General features: G+C 40.6%; 1 protein-coding gene across 1 annotated transcript in view; it reads left to right on the top strand.

Moving 5' to 3' along the window:
* Window positions 1-3,370: 3,370 nt before the first annotated feature.
* Window positions 3,371-21,398, top strand: part of HCRTR2 (hypocretin receptor 2) — a 36,259-nt gene continuing 18,231 nt past the window's right edge. The window contains exons 1-3 of the mRNA XM_062626296.1: window positions 3,371-3,754; window positions 19,070-19,248; window positions 20,740-20,983. Coding sequence (XP_062482280.1) covers window positions 3,526-3,754; window positions 19,070-19,248; window positions 20,740-20,983 — 652 coding nt within the window. The 5' untranslated portion in view covers window positions 3,371-3,525. The remainder of the gene's footprint in view (window positions 3,755-19,069; window positions 19,249-20,739; window positions 20,984-21,398) is intronic.

The following is a 21,398-nucleotide window of genomic DNA, read 5'->3' as shown; positions in this document are numbered from 1 at the left end:
CCTCTTAGCCCAAGTTTGCAAAGAGTTTAAAATTCACTCTGCTTTGACAAAAAGCCCCTAATTTAATATGCTATTAGACTAGTATGGAACTAATCCTCTGAATCAAAGATTTTTAAATGAAAGGGCTACAGACTAAGGTATGAAAAATTCTGCCTATTTATGTGATTAATAAAAACGTACGTCTACACTAGAATTATTATTGAGGGAGATAATGTGTTTGACAAAGTGATAAACTTGGATGCTGAAGTAGGGCTGGTTCGGTCTCTATGAATGTCAGTTCCTGTGAGATATCAGATGCAATAAAGCATAAAATTGTGCTTGATTTATATTCACACAGTCTAATATCATATAATAAGTGGCACTGAAAGCCACAAGGCACATCTTCTAGTGTTGGTAATTTCATTTCAGTATTTTTGGATTAGTGGTGAAAGTTATGGATTAGAAGAATACCAATATATGTGAACCTTTTAGCTGAAGAAACTACCAGACAGTATCCTCCTGAGATAAGAAAGTTAATAGATATAACCTTGAATTTATGCTTCTTTTAAGTGCTGGGTAGCCAGTATATTCTTTGATTGTAGAAGTCTGTAAAATCACATTAAACAGGTTTTGAACTGAAAAAAAAATCAGCTAAAAAATAAGAATTACATACTTTGAGCATTTGCTGTTCACTTGCATATGAAAGGAACACATTTAAACTGTGACACTAGTCTTGATGCAAATAGCATAATTAAAAGATAAATCAGCAGTAAAATTCATCACATGAATATATTTTGCTAACGCACTTTCACAAGTTAGAAAACAGGGGGGCTATGTAGTCTAACCTCTTGCATACTTCAGATCATGCGACATTTCTGAATTAATTCGCTTTTCAGCTAGCACTTATCTTTTAGAAAGGCATTTGATCTTGGTTTTAAAATGCACAGCTAGAATGACTCCATTTTGAAAAGTATCTCCTCAGTAGCAGAATTTTGTACATGGTGAATATTTTCGCCTAATCGAGTTTCACACATACTTCTATATACAGTAATCTGTAGTCACAGTTATACTTATTTATACCATTAAGGATCACATGAAGCTTTCTGGCTACTGATTCATGATAAGAGTGTGTGTGTTTAGCTGATTACCTCGATCTTTGGATCAACAGCCAGCTTCTTCAAGGTCATTGAAGGATGAGTGTAACAGAACCAAGAACTGACAGTAGAAATGCACAGAAACAGGTTCAGTGATGATTCTTCATCTTCCATCTCATTTTGAGATCTGTTAGTTAGCCCATTTTTAATCTTTATAATGTGTGCCATATTGATATTTTGCTATCCTGTCTTCCAATCAGAATGTGCTGTATCAATCAAAGCAAATGTCTTGTAGTACTCTAGGAATAGTAAATTTATGCAGCTTATCAATCTGCATAATCAATTTTATATGGCTTTATCAATCAAACTTGTAATCTTGTTGAAAGTACAATGAGCCCTAAGATGCATTTTTCATAAAACCATGTTGTTTCTTAATATCTATACCTTTTTAATTCAATTTCCTACTATTAGTGAGGGAGGAAGAAAAAAGTATTATGTGAAAAAAGGCATTACGTGTTTCAGACTTTATGGCAACTTGAAAGCAAATATCAGAATTATGGACCAACATTTTAACATATGAATGAAGCTGGAGCATGAGTGCTGTTGTCTGTTACTGATCACAAAATAGTCATGCTCTAAGTCTTTTCATCACTAGCAAAGACCATGACAAGCTGCTTAGATATGTCTCTTTCTATGTACCAAGTAGACCTGGTACAATTCCCGCATTCTCAGGAGAGTTTACATCACTTTTCAAAACTCACACCTCAACTAATATAACCTTAGATGTTTTCATTAGTTGCAGAGTGTGTAATCTTTATTTATGATACTTACAAAGTCTAGCTTTCTAGTTTAAGTAAGATAGGTGCAAATCCTACCAGTAAATCCAAGTATATCTCACTTTTTAATGTATTTAGCCTTAAAAGTCCACTTAAGTTCTCTGTGGAATAGGAAAGGGGTTTTTTGTTTGTTTGTTTAATTTTTTTTTTATTTTATTTTATTTTACAGGGAACTAAAGCAAAGGGAGCAGTTCTGTAGAAATAAGTGCAGGGAAGCACAGTGTAGGTATGCTGTATTGGACTTTGAAGGTAGTAGAGAAGTCTGCACACTGGCAAAGAACAATTCAGGAACCTGAAGTACTGTGTAAGCTAAGCACTACAGGGTTAATGAGTATCTGCCTTTCCATCATGCTTATGTGTTGAAAGTAGAGTCCCACCATAATAGTTCCTCCATTCCTACAGAATTACAGACCCTGCACTGAAATGCTTAACTGAGTGAGATGTGCCATTTCACAATGGAAGTGATGCTTATACCAGGCTCATTAAATTATTCAGCTAGGAAGTGAACAGATTATCTGAATAGGAGTGGGGGGTGAGTTGGGGAGGGGGGTGTTTCAGTCGAGGAGGGACAGGTCCAAACCTATCCCTTCTCTTTCAGGAACTGTACACTGGGAAAAGTATGAAAATAACTCCAGAAGCAATGACCACAAACCAGGAAAACTATTACGCTGTTTAACTAGCACCCCTGGGCTCTCGGACTGCTTTCTGCCAGCTCAGCTCAATTCAGAATAGCTACGGGGCAGTTGCTGTGTTGAGATCCTGCGTTGAGCATTTGAAACAACCTCGGAGCAGGGAGTCTGCATGCTAGACTCAAGCCTACAGTGGGCTCTCACTATCTTCAAATCCAATGAACCCCATGCTTGCCTGTTCAGCGCCCTTAGAGATTTCCCCACCAGGGTTAATTCCTCTGGTTTAGCCCTATACCCAGTTCAACTTCCAAAGGGGCACAGAAAGGAGACAGCCCTACTAGCCACGGGTTTTTAACGGCTTTCACTCTGTACTTCTTTTCACATCAGCCTCTCCCTGCCTTTGATCTACAAATCTATACTTGAATATATAGTGTAAAAAGGTCTAAAGTGTCTGTGCAAGAGAAGGTGGGAAACCACGGGGAACCAGAGTCGGAATAGGGGTGGATGAGCCGGGAGTGGGGTCGAGGGGAGAGAAGCAGGGATGGGTAGGGGCCGTGTGTGCCGAAATGCGGGGTGGGGGGAGCATGAACATGTTTTGAGGAACGAAAATCAGAGTTGTTCAAAACGGACGTGACTTTTCCATCGGAGGCAGGTGCAGTTTGGCGCCCTAAGCATGCAACCCACCCTGGTCAGACTTTTCCCCAGCCAGGTAGGGGGAGCAGTCTTCGCGTGCACGGAGGCTGCTCCCCCTCCCCGACCGGGAAAAAGGCTGGTCAGGGATGGTTGGGGACCGACGCGGATCCCCAGTCTGTTCTCGCATTGGCTCCCGTAAGTTCCCGCGTCATTTTTCTCCCCACACCCCGCTTTTCGCACTGGCAAGCACAAGTCTCGATGGACTGGCGGGAGAAAGCTCGGATGCTCTGAGAGCATTTGTTTGGTTTGTTGTGGTTTGGGTTTTCTTCCCAGTCACCGGACCAACCATCAGGTATGTCCGGGATTCAGCCTGAGGATGGTTCCCCTCCGTGTAGGAATTGGACCACCAGATCGGAGCTAAACGAGACGCGGGAGGCTCTTTTAACCCCTTCCTCCGACTACGACGATGAGGAGTTCCTGAGGTACCTCTGGAAGGAGTATTTGCATCCCAAGGAGTACGAATGGGCACTGATAGCCGGCTACATCGTCGTCTTCATCGTGGCACTCGTCGGGAATGTCCTGGGTGAGTCGCGCTCCCCCAAACTTCCCGTTCCCCGTTGCCGAGGTGCGGTTTGCACGGTTTTGCAGGAAACAGGGGGTGGGTTTCCCTTCCCCCGCTGGAAACGCGGGTGCCGCCAGCCGCGGGGGAAAGTTAAGACTGCACGGAAGGGGCCTTTGAGGCGGGACGCCGTGAAAACCGCTTCCCCTGCGCCGGCAAGGAGCTGCGGAGGCAGCCGCTCGCTTCGGGAGGGGGGGCGGCAGAGAGCCGCCGGAGAAGCCCGCCGGAGAGACGCGGTGGGGGAAGCCTGGGGCTGCCGGCCGGCTCCCTGTCCGTCGGGCCGGGGTGCTGAACACCCCTCACTCGTCCCGGCCTGCCCGTCCCGGCCGGCGGCTCCGCCTCTCAGCTGCTGCTTCCTCACAGCCCCTGCCCGCTCGGCGGAGCAGGGCGAACGCGGGTTTTTTCTAAAGGACAGAGATCGGGGCCGCGGCAAGGAGCAACGGGAGCGGGACAGTGGCCGCCCCGCGCGGGGAACCAGCGGTTGCTCCACTCGGCACCCGGCGGGCTGAAGAAGCGGAGCGGGGATGGCGATGGGGGGAACGGGGCGGTGCCCTGCCGGGCTCTCATTGAGAGAAGAGAGAGAGGCGGTGCCGGGACCCCGCCTCCTCCGCGCTTCCATTCATCCGGGAAGGAGGCGGTGGGAGGGGGGTGCGCGGCGGCTGAGTGTGGCGGAGAGACCAGGGCAGCGCCGGTGCGAAGCGGGAGCAGGCACAGCGGAGGGCGGTGTACTCCTTCCCGAGCGAAGCGTGACTGCGGCCCACGCCGGGACTGTGGCCGGCCCGTCGGGAAAGGCGCTTGTGTCGGCCCCCGCCTCCTCCCGCCCGGCACTGGCGTGGGGAGGACATGCGTGCGCACAGTCCCCTCCTGTGCTGCCCCGTGCCCGCACCAACCGGCGCTCCTTTCTGCAGCCGTGCCCCTGCGGTTTGCTGGGGAAGGCGTTTGTTCTTTAGCAGTTCCGCCTTTCTGAATGAGCAGAAGTGCGGTGAGGCCGCCTGCAGACGGTTACGCCGTGAGAACGCACGTAGCGGGAGTCACGGCTATTTGCATGTTCCATTTCCATCAGTGCCGTTGCCATGAACGAAGTGGCGCTCTGCCGCGCCCACCCCGCCATACGGGTCTTCCATTCATGTTTTTCAGAAGGATTCATGCGTGCCAGGGCCGTCATCTGCCAGCTCTCGGCTTCCCGAGGCAAGCCGCGCGTTAAGACTGCAGCCGTAGGCAGCATTTTGCCAGGCTGGTTGTTCTTCCAACGGACTGATGATGCTATTTGTTTGTTTATTTTCCTGGAATGTTGCACGAACTGCTTGTAAACATCCAGTATGCACGTTGGCAAAAACAATGAGTTTTCAGCCAAAGAGGTTACATTACAGCTATTCAGAACCCTGAGCATGTTTGCTCGGTAGGTTGCTCAGCAGCCCTCTTGACAGGCAATGTAAAGATGATAGCTCTCGCAAAGAGGCTGTGCTTTAAGCTAGGGAGAAAAGTGCCCTTCGTTCTGCTCTTCAGCAAAGACGGGTTTAGGAGAACTACCTGTGTTTACCTGTTTGGCCCCAGCTCCGCCATTCTGTAAACAAGCTGCCCTCTTGCCGTTAAAGATTCAAGGTCAATTCTTAAGCTGTAGGAGCTCTCACCCTGTATACACTTCTCCCCCTCAACCCTCCCTCTGAAGCCACAAGGAGAAAGGCTTTCCTCTCTGTTCCTGCAAACGGGGATAATAACTGCGCTGATATGAAGCCATTCCTCCTTTCATTTATGTGTGCTGTCCTTTTTGCTTGTGAGGGAAGCTGACATTTGGCTGTCCACCCACCTCTGCTTTTGGTGGACTGCTTTGCTGTAGCTGTTTTGCTCTTTAAAGTGCCTTTGTGTATTACACAGACCTCACCCACCCAAACTGCTTCTGTTTACCAGCAAGTTGTTTGTGGGGTCTGCAGGTGCAGGTGCTCATTAGCTGAACAGTGTCTCATCTTTATGCAAGAAAGCTCTTACTACACTAATTGCAGGCTCATGTGATTTTGAGGAGAGAAATGGATGTGGTCTAATGCTCTTTACAAAAGCATTTTTGACTGTTAGTGAAAATCTGATATAGGCCAATACACGTTACAGTCTCTGAGAAGCAAATTTCTCCTGCTTGAAAAATTCGTATTCGAGGTTAATCTGGGACTTAGTTATGGACCTTCTTGAAACAGAGCAGAAGTGATTCTAGAGTGAATTTTAGTGGCTAATAGTGCTAATGGTATGATCCTTAATATCACTAATGAATTATCCTTAATTGTGTTCTTCTGCTTATGTTTGACCAGTGCTTCTGGACATGTGTGGCATGCAAAGTCTGTTTTGTTCATGTCCTATTCAAATGGCACTTAAGCATCCAGGAAAGACCCTTTCCTATGTTGTACTGAAAAATTACATTTCTGCCTCTTACTTTGATTTGTGTATTCACATGAGATTAAGAGACTCGTGTCCCAGCAATAACATCTGTGCAAGTGGAAGACACAGCACATCCCTCAGATATTAGTAATAAACTAGATTGAAGCATTCTGACAATTAATAGACAAGGGTAGGATCAGAAACTTGAACTTTGATTGGTATCTGCTGGGCTCTTGAGTGAGCTGCACAGCAAGAATTCTTCTTATAGTAGCATGTAACAAGGCCTGCATTGCTATTTAGCTTTCAGTTTAATTAGGAGAGTCGACACATACTGTCCACGCTGCAGCACAAACCAGCTAAAATGAAAACTGTTAGCAAACCTCTGCATTTGAATGCAAGTTCCATTATTGCATTTGAGTGCTTCTTGTCAATGATTCTCCTGTGTGCCCATGTTGGCTGCTCACCAGAGATTTCTGTGCAAGCCACTGAAAAGAAACAGGCTTTAAGCTGGTTTAGGCCATATTTACATGAACATTCAGGGAATCTGAAAAGCAGATGATAAGTATGTAGTATGCTTTGTTCTGTTTCCCCCCTCAGTCACTGTCACTAGAAGAAGCATAGGTGTTGAGGGTAAGAACTTTCTGTTCTGCTAACAAGACCAAAAGCATTTTTACCACTGCACAGCAATGAAACTCTTGCAACTTCTTTGTAGAGCTAGTGCAAAATGTCAGACTTGGATAATGGAGAATGTACTTTGACTGTAGAGTAAATACCCGTTTCTTCTTTATTTGAAAAAATTGTATTAAAAACATCACTTAAAAATAAAAAACTAGATTATTACAGAAGAGTGTATGGAAGTCTCTAGTTACTGACATCATCATTCCACGCTAACCAGTTGCAACAGTTAATAACTGGAATAAGACCACAAGGGATTAATAAGTACTGTACAACTCCATACGTTTAGGTCCATTTGTACAGGTAAAGAATTGAAATGGTCATCATTTAAGTTACTCATTTGCATAGGTCCGAACTTTTCTAATGAGATGGTTTCCCTCCGGGAACATGCATTCATCAAAATCAAAATGTACAGCAGAGATCACTTGGTTTAATCAGAGACTGAGGGCAGAACAAGCATCCTCCTGGTGTCCCACCAGCTGGGCTGCTGGGCCTCTCGGCAGCCCTCCCCAGAGCTGGCAGAAGCTGAGATCCTTAGCACACACAACCTGCCAGCACCCAGCTTGAAAGTCCTCAGCACTGCTGGCTTCCAAGGCTAAAAGACCATGTAGGACATCAGTGAGAGATTTCAGAAATGTTCTTTACTTGCACAATTTGCTGCTACTTGTTTTTCTTTCCAACTCAGAATGAAACCAAATTTAATTGACAGAGAAATACTCTTCTCTGGATAGCTCTATTATTTATTATCTGTTTTACAGTAACTACTGGTTGGGCTGAGATCTGTACAGAACCTGACTGTGGCTCTTTCCTCAGAGTTCATAGTCTGACTCATAGAGCTCAACAGCATTCATTTGATTTTTACTTATTTTCCTAGAACTGGAGAAGAAAAGTTTTGTGTACAGTTTTCTAACACCAGAGTCATAGTCAATGCTCATCAATAGGCAACTGTCTCAAATGCTGCTCTGTTATTTTAAAAGTGAATACTAAGGTCTAGGCATACATGCATGTGTTGGTAGAATTGGATGAGTCATGTATTCTTTTAAATGGTGCCATGATCTTCATGAATCCTATTTGATTACTGTAGATGAGGCATGGTTCATTTAATCACATTTTAAATTATTACATTTAATTTTATCCAGATTACTTTGGGAATCTGGCACTGAAAGGGCTTTCCTTTTGTAATATGAGCATGACAGTCACCTTTATCTTTTGGATCAATAATAGCTAGAATGGATTTCTGTTTTTTAAAAAGATAAGAAGTGACACACACATAGGAAATGATACAATATTTATACATTTTAATCTACCCAAGATACAGACTGTATGAGCTCAATTTATGTAAGAATGTGAGAATCAACTAAAGTACATTGGTGTTTGCATAATATGGGGATCACTATCAAGAGTTATGCACATCCTTTTGAGATGTAGTAAAGCACTAAAAGATGAAGCTGATTTGAAATTATGCCCTTTTCTTTCTAGATTCTTATATTGAGACAAGGAGGCACAAAAGCACAAAATGTAATCAGTTCTAAGTAACCTTAAGTTTGATGGCTTTGTAATGGAAAATAACTGAAGTGCTTGAAAGTAGTTGACACAGTTTTAGGTCCTTAGGACCTTAGTAAAAAAAGTGTAAGAAAAGCAGAATAGAAAAATAGGAGCTGGGGATGGGGAGTATCTGGGACTAGCAGATGTCCAGCATGGGCACAGTTAAACTAGCTGATAAGGACAGGGTAATTGCTATATTTGTGGTGTTAATGGATCCATTAAGCTGGTGTAAACATCTACTGGGGGGTATCCTGGACTAGCAGATGTCTAGGATGGGAGCAGTTAAACTAACTGATAAGTAGAAGGGCAGGATGATTGCTCTGTCTGTAATATTAATTAAGCTGGTGCTTCAAAGACTGCCAGAAGATTTATGAAGATTGCCAGAAGACTGGCAGAAGACTGCCAGAAGTTAGGAAGATTGTTGGGAGAAGTAAACGACCCTCAAAGACCACCATCACATTTTTGTATGCAATTTTTGTATTTGCATGCAAATCTATATGCAAATTTTTATATGCAAATTAATATGCAAAACTTTCTGGGAAATTATGTAATTCATGTGTAGCCTCATGAATATGTATGTGTGCCCAGTGACTATATAAGGATGGGCTGTATAGCAATACGGTGATACATGTTTGGAGGAGCTATCACCCCTGTCCCCCGGTACCGCAATAAAGAATACCAGCTTGTCAACTCGAAACTTTGTTGGCAAGTTTGTTCCTGGAGTTTTCTCTGAATCAATATCCAGATGTGTAACTAGTTCCACTTTGTATGCTTTGTGACCAGACAGTCCAGAGGGGAGACAGCTCTACTTTCTTTTACCATTCTGTGTCAAAAGGCAATTCTGCCTAGTGTGAATAGTGCAGACCTATTGAACCCAACTCTGAAAAAGGCCAATGGCCAAGACTGAAGGAAGGTGAGCTGCAAGAGATGCTTGATGCCTTGAATGTTAATACAAATTCTGTTGACTTTCATTTGAGTTCTTCTAAAAGAAAGGACTGTTGCATCGGCCTGGAGGCTGCCCTTACAGTTGGACAAAAAAAGAATGTCCCTGGATAGTATTTTTTTCAGAGTAAAATAATAAGCACTTTGCTACTTGTCTTCTAACATCATAAAGACAGGAGTATCCTGTAAATTCATTTGGTGATAAAGGAGGAGGACTGGAATCTGAACAAGTGGAAAAGGGCTTGATTTCAGAGGTCAAAGCCCATTAAAAGGTATTGAAAGAGAAACAAAAAATAGATTGCTTTCCATATGGAGTCATATTCTGTTTAATTTGTAACTACTTTTAACTAGTGTTATTGTTCTTACTTCTGAGTCTACATTTACATGGAAACTAAAACTTTAGGACTCCTCTGCCATCCAGTTTTCTTTCTTTCTTCTGTCTATGGCACTGCTGATAAAAATCTCTTATCTGATGTATCATAATCTTTGATTTAAAGACTGGGTGTTGAGCAGCTCCTACAGAAGAACTATCAACACTCAGTCAGAATTCCCCTGCAATGCTAGAACATTATGGCATGGGGGTTGGTGGCAAGGGAAAACACACCAGCATGTATTTGACAGATTACCTAGGAAGCAAATAGCAAACTTTATTGTTGCTGGTTTTGTTTTAGTTTCATTTTACTTTCAAGATGTATTCCTGATAAACATGTGAAGCCTTTAAAAAATTTATCCCATTTTATTTTATATATTCTCAAAGCTGTTGGAGTGGTATCTCTGAAGACCAGCTCTGCCATCCAGACCCAAAACAGATGCAACCTTGGTGGTGGCAGGTTATGCTGGCTATTTATTGATCTTATGTTTTGAATGATGTTTGGAAAGAATCGTAGATTCTAGAAGGACAGCAATTCAGCAGAGCTATTCAGCAACTGCACAATTCCAAGGCCACTAAAACCAGTAAAGCCTTCACTGTCAGGAGCTGAAGAGAGGCTAACACATCTTTCTTTCCCTTAGGTCAGTGAAGTACTCTTCAGCCAGAAATGTCTTTGGGGCATTACCAAATAAAATGAAAGCTGTCGTCACTTCCTGCTTTAGCTCACCATCTTTCAGAAAAACTTGAAGGCTTTGTAATGATTCTTTATTTGTACAGCATTGTTTATGTTCTGTGTTGCATGTCAAGTGAAATCTTTTTTGTTGCTGTTTTGTTTATGTTAGCAGCTGGTTTACTTACTGCATATCTCACAAGTGGAATCCATCAGAGGAGAGCTAGAATGGACTGTTCCCCTAGGGGAAGCAGAGCCAGGAGCTGAAGACAGCAGCATGATTGACAGGGCAATGTGTTCACCAACACAGTCCCACAGTGCCTGAGAGCATGGTAGGTTTGATGATGTTTATCAGGGTTCAGTCACCTCCCAGCAACTGCCAGACAAATCCATAGTGATGAAGCAGGTCTGAGGTAAAGCCAGAAAGTCAAGTCAGTGGGTGAGGATTACCATCAAAATCAGTAACACGCATGCTGGCAATGTCATCTTTGTCTGAGCTAAGAGTGAGAGCCTGAGCTTAAATGCAGCTCCCGGGGAAAGAGGTGACCGGCAAAAGAGGCATCTCACATCTTTCTCCGAAAGCTCTGTTCCCAGCAGCCTGAACCCAGCTTCCATGCTGCCCTGTACCAGAGCTGGCCTCCTCTACAAACAGCTAACCCCTGGGGAGGGGGCAGAGGTTGCAGAGCCTGGGGGTGCACTCAGCCCTGGCAGAGCTGTGTTCTATCTCCTGGTTCTCAGTGCAGTAAGACTGCAAGGATTTTCACTCAGTTTTGAAATATTATATTGGCAATGTGGATTCATGAAATAGATTCAGAAGTTGCTTACTGTACAAGATATTTGTTGTAGCATTTTACTAGCATAGCAAATTGTTTTTCTTTGTGTAGCCTAAAAAGAAGTCATTCTTTCATCTATATTAGAAACAGTCATGGACATGGAAAGGTTTTTCCTGGTGCAACTCCATTATACACTGACAGATGCATTTTGAATCATTATTTCAAAGTTGCAAAGCATTTCAGATGAAAAGCACACCTTGATTTTAATGAGTCACGCAAGTTTAAATTGAATCATAATGGAGTGTGAAATCTTTTTATTGTAGTGTTGTGCAGTATGACAGCTATATTTATGGTCCTTACACAAAGCGTGTGTAAGGATTTTGTAAGCTTTTTATTGCTACTATGGATAGACAAAAAAAGTATATCAATGTGATTATGAAATAACTGGTCATTCAGTGCAGTCAGCTCTGCAAAGATGACTGGGGTTACCAGTTAATACTGGTAATGACTTGTGTGTGTGTATGGTGGACAATTTAAAGCCAATCTATAATGAGTACAGTTAGCTCAGGAAAACTGTGTGATGGTACCTTGCACTTCATCCAGAGCTGACGAAACCTGGCATTTTGGACAGCCATATTTTACAGCATAGCTGATCATCTGGTAATAATTCCCATTTCCATTAGGTTGTTAATTGCCTAAAATTACATAATGTGAACAAGTTAGAAAATGAGTCCTGCGCCAATTAGATGGTTGTGCTATTAGTCTCTATTTTAATCTGTAGAGATTATTTTCCAGAAAGCAGAATTTAGATCTTGTATTCTTCTCTGTCACTGTAATAATAAGGCAGTACATGAAATATATAAGTGGGCTGGAGAACATGAGTAACTCATGTTCTTGTAAGCCCTTTTAAAAGCCTGCGTACGATAGAGCACTTGGTATCTAGAAAACATCTCAGAGAATGTATTGCTGCAAGCAAACTTGTTGCTGTATATCTGTTTTATTTATGTAGACGCTTGTCTTTTGTGGAAGATGGTTTCCCACTGGTACATTTCAGTAAAGCTGATATTAAACACAATACTTTAAGATTTCATATGTTCAATGTTATCCTAAAATCAGCTAGGCTGGAAAACATGACCTTTAGGATCATGAAGGACTGCAAGTCACCAGTAAATCATGTCACTAAGAGCCTACACTTACACATTTTTTCAGCACTTGAAGGGACGGTTATTCAGCAGATCAAATCATGGTTTACAATATTTTGGTTTATACCCCTTTGGTCACTTGGGGTCAGCGGTCCTGGCTGTCCCCCCTCCCAGCTGTTGGGGTGCAGTGAGAAGCAGAAAAGGCCTTGATTTTGTGTAAGCACTGCTCAGAAATAACTAAAATATCCCTGTGTTATCAACGCTGTTTCCAGCACAAATCCAAACTACAGCCCCGTACCAGCTACTATGAAGAAAATTAACTCTACCCCAGCCAAACCCAGCACATACATACATATATTTGTGTGATACCCAGGGAGCATGACCTAGCCACCTACTTCTTTTGCCATGCTTCAATGATTTTTTTCAGATCTGTTGACACATCTAGTATGCCCTGTTGATGAGGAGCTGTCACCTCACTGGCTGGCTATGTGATTCCTTTGTGTCTGCAGCCCAGAATATTGTCCACCTTTTCAGCTGTCACATCACATATTCAAGTTGTCGTGGTTTAAGTATTTCTGCAGATATTTCTTATCTGCTGGGTATTACCAGCTATATGATTTTTTCAATATTTGCTTGATAATAAACATTGTATAAAAGGTGTCTTTGTGTCATTCTTTCTATTACTTTTTTCAACATAAACTTGTTCTTATGTTGGACTCCTTTTATCCAGATGAGCTTAGTTGTGTAAGAAATGAAGTAATGTGTGAGTTTAGAGATTAACAGTGGGAAAGAGATGGACAGTTTAGGAAGTAGATATCATCTCCCTATTCACAGAAAAGATCGTCTTGTTTTAGATTTTTTGTTCTCACTGCTGGTTTCAAAACCCCTTAATTAAATATCCTCTGCAATTAGTTAAAGTAGTTCTTACAGCTTAATCAAGATCATCAAAGTTATTGAAAGACTCATGGAAAACCTTCCTAAAATAAGTAAAATAAGCTTAGTCTTTCACACCTAATTTTTAGACTCTCAAGTTAAAGCAGAAGAATCCTTAATCAGAAATCATTCATAATGAAAGTAGTTTCAGTGACAGCATTTTCCTTCCAGCAGCGTGTGTTGATTCAGTGTTTCCACAGGGGCTCTATCTTTCCTAAGGTTAAATAACCTATCTACTCAGCCTTCCTTTCAGTCAGTTGCTTGACACCCTGCCATCCAGATCATGATTCACAGTAGATAATGTCATCAACAAAAAAGAACAAGGAGGAGAATGCCATATGGAGAACCAGTTATTGCCAGGTGGAAATGATCGGGCTAGGAGGTTGAGAATAAAGAATCATGAAATCATAGAGTGGTTTGGCTTGGAAGGAACATTAAAGATCAGCTGGTTCCCATCCTTCCTTTCCCACCCCACTATGGGCAGGGACACCTTCCAGTAGAACAGGCAGCCTAAAGCCGCATCCAGCCGGGCCTTGAACACTTTCAGGGATGGGGCATATTGTGTAACTCAAATCTGTTTAACTTTTTTTTTATCACTGTTTGATTACAAAATACTGTGAAAGGAGTAAAGCTCTTTGGAAGCTTTCTGCCCCATGCATTTGGAGATGTTAATGACCAGTGCTTATAATCACAGCATCAGTTCCAAATGACTGCTGGATGGCCATATTGTGATATTTTAGTCAAACAATTGTGATACTGAATTAGCAAAGCAAAATTTAATCATTGAAGCTTAGTGTGAAAAACGGTCATTCTTTGTTTACTTCCATCTGGGTTTTATTTTTCACCAAAAATGAGATAAGAGGTAGTGTTTTTCATTTATAGAAGGAAATGGCAGGTATTGCTTGTTATGGAAATTAGGTTTCTATTTTGGCCAAGAAGTCACACTGGAAGATGAGCCATTGAATAAGAAGTTGTCAAGACTTCCAGAGTGCTAGGGAAATGATTTAGGGTTGACATGTAGAAAACAAATTGACAGCTGAACCTGCAGTCCACCAGCAGAAGGACTGCAGCACAATGTTTAATATGCTCAAGGCAGCATAAATCTTCCATGAGGCAAGCATCTGCATTTTATACCAGCTGGAGTCTTTGTATTGTTTTCACATTCAGTTTGAGATACAATGAATAATTGAATAAATGGCATTACCGCCTCTAATTAAAATGCCTCAAGACACTAAACCAACAGGGATTAAATGTATACATGAAAAATACCAGTCACACCGTATCTTTGTAATAGAGTGTTGTTTTTTTCATCAGGGATATAATGAGGTATATGAAGCCGTCTTGATGGACTCCTAATAGCCTCTCTCTCAAGTTTTAACTTTGATTTGAATTTTTTATGTTTAGTCCTTGCTGGGACTTGCCTGCGAGGCTTTATGGGTGTGGGAGAGAGTGAATGTTTGGAGGATGGGTTCTGAAACACTCTTCATTATCACAGAACTGCTCTCGTTTGGGGAAAGCCTCCACAAATTTTTCCCAACACCGTCAGCCTGGTAACTCAAGCTAGTTTCCGAGCTTTTACTGACGCTGTGTGGCAGAGGTAAGAACAGCAGGCATTTTACCTAAAGCTCTTTCTGGGGGAAGGAAATGAAAGTATCTCCGGTGAGATGAAGGATTATGAGAGCCGTATTAGTCAATGACCATTAGAAAAATAGCTGCCCGTTGTGAAAGCTGGCCTGCGTGTTTTCATTTTCAGTTATTAACTGTAACTTTGAGTGGGTTTATAAAATAAAAGCAGAAATACGGAGAATAATAATATACACTGGCCAGGCAATTAGGTTCCTTTAGAGCTCCAGCAGCTGGGAAGATCATGCACAGTAGGAGCACGTTTCTGAGTTACATTTCTCTCCTATTACACCCCCCCCCCCCCCTTTTAATTTCTGGTCCTCTTTTCTTCAGTGCCTGTGATAATAACTTTTTTCCCACTTTCATCCTCACTCTCATTTATAGCTGGAAACATCAGAGGTTGCATTAAAGATTTCCGTGTAATGTTCAATCGAGGTTTTATTCAGAGCTATTTTTACTGTTTCATAGATTTTCAACAGAGGTCTGAAGAACTCAGTTTGGGCCCCTACATTGTGCGATAACTAAGCAGGCATCTTTTTAACTCTGTGGTGTCTCCGAAGTGTTTTAGGAAGGCTAGTTCTGGGCTCATCTCCTATTTTATGGTTTTGGAGTACTTTTTGGTAAACTACACGATGAGTTGAGCATCTTTACTACCTTTCCCTTTCTTGCTTCTCTTCTCCAAACTGAGTGGAAAGCTACAGCTCTGCTATTTCGCTCTGGGTAGGCAGATGGCATTTCCCACTCCACAGAGCTTCCTTTCTGTAGCATGTTTCTTTAGGGTTTATATGGGAGCTGAGTGCCTCCACTTCTGTATAAAACTACCTGAGATGAAAATGCATATTTAAGGGAGTGAGCGTGGACAGTATAAAAAGTTCTTTTGTTCTGATACTAGTTATAATATATTCAGTGGCATAGCCAAACCATTTTGCACACCTATAATAGGTTTTAAACACAGGCTAGAACGTGTTTCTCGATGATCTGCTAAACCACTTATATATCACTGAAGCTATTGTCCAAAACTCCTGAATAACCTTCTAGTGCAGTAGGCTCCGAAGGACACCAAGTCTGGGAGGAATATAGTGAACTGACTTCCTGTCATTCATACCATTCTGTCCTATTCAAATAACTTATAGCAGGTCCTCAGAGCTCAATTTAGCCTTGTACTGAAAAAAACATTACCAATGCTGCTTTTGCAGGTTGAAAACAATAACTGCAACCAGCAGAGGGCAACGAAGGTGGGGGGAGAAACGGACTTGTTTTTAAAACACTTTTTCTCAGAGGCTTTTTTACACAAACTCATTGTATACATGAGGTTTCATTTGCTCATACTGGTAGAAAGCTGTGAACACAACATGCAAAATGCTATGAATTGATTTCCGATGCAGTTTGCTGCTGATGAGATTGACCTCACATACACTAACTTAATGGATTTGTTTTACCAGAAATAATGTTTATGTTCAGGTGATTTCCCCAGACAGGTCAGCACAGGAATAAGAATTAGCCTTGTAAAAGAGGATATATACCTGCTTGTACCTTGCATTTTAGACACTCACACCCTCGGTTGAAAACAATGCCTAAATTGTTTTCAATCAGGTAGAATGCAGGACTCTTGAAATCGTAGCACCAGAGCAAAGTATCCAAACTCTGAATTTTTAAAACAACATTTTATTTAACTTTTGCCTATTGAGAAAAGAAATAAAAAATACAGGAAAACATTGCCACTTAATACCAAGTTTTACCTAAGTACGAGACAGGACCATAATGTCCACTCAACATAATGGAGTTATGAGTAAAAGTCAAAATCTTTACACTTTTAGTGTTAAGTGATAAAATTGTCGAAAATGAAATGGTGTTTGCATTCCCCCCCCCCCCCCAGCATTGCATTTCCAACTGTGAACAGCATTTCAGAGGGGCAGCAATGTGTTATCTTCCCTCTTAGGTGCTGCCTTCTGCGTTATCAGACTGCAAGTTTTGACTATAGTAAACTGATACACCAAGTAACAGTGATAAAGCTCTGGATAGTTATGTTGCAATTATCATGCAAACCTATAGAAATAATTACTTCAGTAGGTAACTTAAATCAACCAAATAGGAAGAAAATACAATTAATATGGATGTTTCCTTCAAGCTTTTGATTTATAAGCCTTGCCTGTCAGATATCTGAGGCCACAGCTAATAGAACATGAAATTCTGTGTTCAGGAAAAAAAAAAAATGGAAGAAATGGATAATGTGGGAGATTTTCTCCAAAAACAGTGTAAGAAGAGTGAAGACCTTTGCAGAAGGAATTTTGCTTGCATTTGCAACAGCATGATAGGTATGTAGCAAAGACTAAATTTATGCAAGCTATAGAATCTGGTGTCATGTCTGCAGCACATTAAAAGATAGAAAGAACATCTGTGGTAGTACAACAGGAGTTTTAGTGAAACTTGGAAACCTATATCCTAAAAATGTAGTTGATAAAATCACCTTCTCTTACAGAACTGAAGGCCAACTAACCTCTTCCTTTTTCCTGGTCCTAAATAATCCCTAGATGTGAAAATATAGCCCCTCCTCTGGAAATAAAAGATAAGAGTTCTGAAATTACACAGTCTGAAAAGAAAACCGAGGAATGTTGTAACAACAATCTTTACATGTATGAAGCACTGCTGCAGGGAAAAACCCTTTATCATTCCTGCCTGTGTGCAGGGAAATAAGATGATATAAAATAGCAGCAATGAAAAGTAGATTAGACATTAGAAGAGTGTTTGGTTATTTAAGTTGTTTTTTTTTTTAATAGGAACGATGGTTAAACACTGCAGTACATTTAAGAAAGGCATGGTATCTTTAAATGTAACAGATTTTAAAATGTCAACTTGCCAACTGGCTTAGTGGTAGTCTTGCTGCAGTTGTGTTGGTCTAAAGACTTAAGACAAGATTTGTGGAATGAAATAATATATTTTATTAGACCAACTCATGCAGATGGAAGATAGACACAAGCACACCATCCTTCTTAGGATCTAAAGAAGTGTCTGATCTCAAGAGGCTTAAAATCTGTGTATTTTCTTCCAGCTACTTTAGCTAGTTTAATAAGAAAATAGTTTAACTCTAGCTGATTCCATTTTAGGTTTGGACAATCTCTTCAGGACCTTTCTAACTTCATTCTTTAGCACTCTGTGATCTGCTTAATATATCTAAATTAGGCATAGTGCTGTATCCCAACAGATTAAGGAGACTTTGAATCTTCATCCAGATTTGCATGATGGATGATTTATTGTTTACAGGAGAAGAACCTGTGATGTACAGTAAGTTGTACTGCTTTCTTGCCGGAATTATTGTGGTGTTTCTGGAAAATTTTCTGCATCAGTTTTTAAAGAGCTTTTGGTGACTGAATCTAAAACATTCAAAAGCTATTGATTTCTACATTCTCTCAGAGTTTTACTTTCAAAGTTAATAAAAAACATATTTTTAGGCTAGTTTCTCAGACGCATTTGGCATTTTATATGTGTTAGCTTATAAATTTAATGCAACCATGTTAAAGGAATGACTTGCCTCATTTCTGAAAGCCTTTCAGATCGAAAAAGATGAAAAACATATAAAACATGCTTTAAAGGTACATCTTGTAAAGTGTCTGCTACATGCTGCTTTTGATAATAGAAATCATCACCAAATATACACCACACTTAAAATGGTAGTGCGTAATTCTGCAAAAATTACCTTTATTTACTTACCTTAAATCACAGTTACCCAGACAACTGTTACAGATCTCTGCAGATGCAATAGATGTATTATGGTCAGCAAAATATATTATAAAATTGTTGTTTCTTGGCACAGTTTACAAGACTCTGTGTGACAGCAATTCAAATGAAGTGTCACACTGTCGTAAGAATAAGATAAACTTTTAAAAATGTGGATGCATATTGCCATAGACTAGAGCCAATGGATCAATATGGACATGAAGAAAGTTGTGCAAGTAGTTTGTGAAGATAAAATAGCAGGAAAATAAGCTGCTTTATATATGAGATTATTTCCCATGCTGAGGTGTGTGGAAAATAATTCATTGTGTACTAAGATTCTCTCCACATGTACCCTGTTATTTCCACTCTAAAAGAAAACACATGGTTCTTACACTGAACTACATAATAAAATATTCTGTGTTAAACAAAGGACACAAACGTTTCCTTAATTCTGCAAAGTTAAGTGTTCTCCTGTTGAAGTATTCCCTAAGTCATTTCCATCTCATTAACTTGTCTTTCCAAATTCAGTTTGCATTGCAGTGTGGAAGAATCATCACATGCGAACAGTTACCAACTATTTCATAGTGAACCTGTCTCTGGCTGACATTCTGGTCACAATTACTTGTCTTCCAGCAACTTTAGTAGTGGACATCACAGAAACATGGTTCTTTGGGCAGTCCCTCTGCAAAGTGATTCCCTACTTACAGGTATTACTTTACTGTGTTTGCGTACACATTACCCATGTTACGAGGAAGATAAAGAACAATAGCATTTTCCTAATAGTGATAAACTGATGGAAGACTGTGCCTGCTACTGAAGGAGATATCTCAGGGTACATGCTGAGGATTAAAGGACTGGTCCACTTGTGAATATGTCTATGCTTTCTGAATATTTTTCTGTATTTTGCATCTGATTGTTAGGCTTGGGCAATACTCATTCTCAAACAATTGTATGATATGCTTCTGTTTCTTTTTTCTTTTTTTTTTTTTTTGGTGTGTGATCTTTTTTAAGAATCCAGAGGGCATATATACCAATAAAAATGTCTTTAAATAGAATTACAGTCATATTTACTCTGTGTGTGAACCTAAAGAAATATGCAAATGTCCAGGACAGAGAATCTGAAGGGATTCTGGGCTTTCACATGTGTTGAGAGACTTACTTTGCATTCTTTAGAAACAGTCAAATTATTCAGGTTCACTGGGAGCTGATGAGACTGTCTGCCTTAAGCAGTAATTGCCACCACTTGTTTACCAGTGGATTTGATTAGTTATGAGATCATTTGCATCAAAATGATTGATAAATACATTTTCCAAGAATAGCTGGTTAGATGAGCTGACTGGGCATACTAGAATGACAAGTGCTTGGCCTTTCAGTCATTATAAAATCAAAAGAATTAAGCAGAACTCTGAATGTATGTAGGTGATCTGCTCTGTGCCTCCAGCGTAATTTATATGTTCAGCAGATAACTGGAGGCTGAAGAGCCACATTGTCAAGAGCAAGAGTTCTCCAGCAGGTATATCCTCTGCTCAATGCAGTTAAAATAACAAAAGTTTTTTCAAAGCCTACATGGAGGAAAATCTTCCTCCTCTAATGGAAGAAAATCGAAAGAGTAAGTGAAATGATCACCTAGTGTATGGAGTGAAAGAGTGATAGGTTATTTCCTATACTGAATTGAAGGTAAAATTATTTAGTCTGTGTTAAGCTAGTTGTTCATGAGACTCTGAGTTTCCATTGTTCCCATGAAAACTGAAAAGACAAAATGGTGGTACTGGTTTCCAAATATAACACAGAAAACGTACAAACAAAATTGTGCTACAAAGGAAGAAAAAAGATCTAATTAGTTATCTAATGTTTTAAAAGTAGTTTTTTAGCTGAAGTTTGCAAATTCTAATTTACATAAATTTGCTCTATCAGAATCTGACCCTGCTACATGTACTCAGTTTGGGTAGCACCCTAATCTGTTCATTGTCCTGTTGATTCTAGTGGGATTCTGGCAGATGATGTTACCCGTTGTAATTCTGTAAGCAGTGATTTTAAAAGGGGATAATTTTTCTGGGGATAATTTCTATTTAATAATTGCAGATAAAGAGTTAACTATGTTGAAAATAATTTTTAAAACTCTGGGAAAAAAATTAAATATTTTTTAAAGCTCTGAAAATAATTACATTCACATTTACATAATATTTCCTTTTCTTTAGACAGTTTCAGTCTCTGTGTCTGTACTAACGCTCAGCTGCATTGCTTTGGATCGATGGTATGCAATTTGTCACCCTTTGATGTTTAAAAGCACAGCCAAGCGAGCAAGGAACAGCATTATAATTATCTGGATTGTGTCCTGCATCATAATGATTCCTCAGGCTATTGTTATGGAGTGCAGCAGCGTGTTCCCAGGATTAGCCAATAAAACCACCTTGTTCACAGTGTGTGATGAGCACTGGGGAGGTGAGTGTGTCATTGACCGTAAAGACTGAAACTGTACTGCTGTTAAGTAATACAAATATCAGGTTATATTAATATGCAGTCAAGTTGTATAAATATATCACAAAAATGTTCTTAATGTTCTAGCTTTCCTAGAACTACCATTTTTCAAATACTGTGAAATCCTGTTTTCTTTTGTATTGCTAAAGACTTCAAGTACATTTGAAACCAGGTTTAAATGAATGAGGCTGGCTTGTGCCTTGACCGTGTTAATGTTTCCCAGAGGCTTATATAATTCTGTGATCAATGGACATTGCAGGTTTACAAAGACTTCAGCATTTAGCCTTAAGAAATAGCTACATGAGAACAGAAATTTCTGTTTCCTTGGTATATTGCATTTGCTAATTGCTGATATTTGACTTGCCTTTATAGATCTCTC

The sequence above is a fragment of the Pezoporus occidentalis genome, unplaced genomic scaffold (assembly GCF_034315485.1).
Source record: "Pezoporus occidentalis ecotype Australia unplaced genomic scaffold, CSIRO_AGI_Poc_V1 ctg29, whole genome shotgun sequence".
NCBI lineage: Eukaryota > Metazoa > Chordata > Aves > Psittaciformes > Psittacidae > Pezoporus > Pezoporus occidentalis.
The sequence above is the reverse complement of the archived record's forward strand: the minus strand, read 5'-3'. Positions and strand labels throughout refer to the sequence as shown.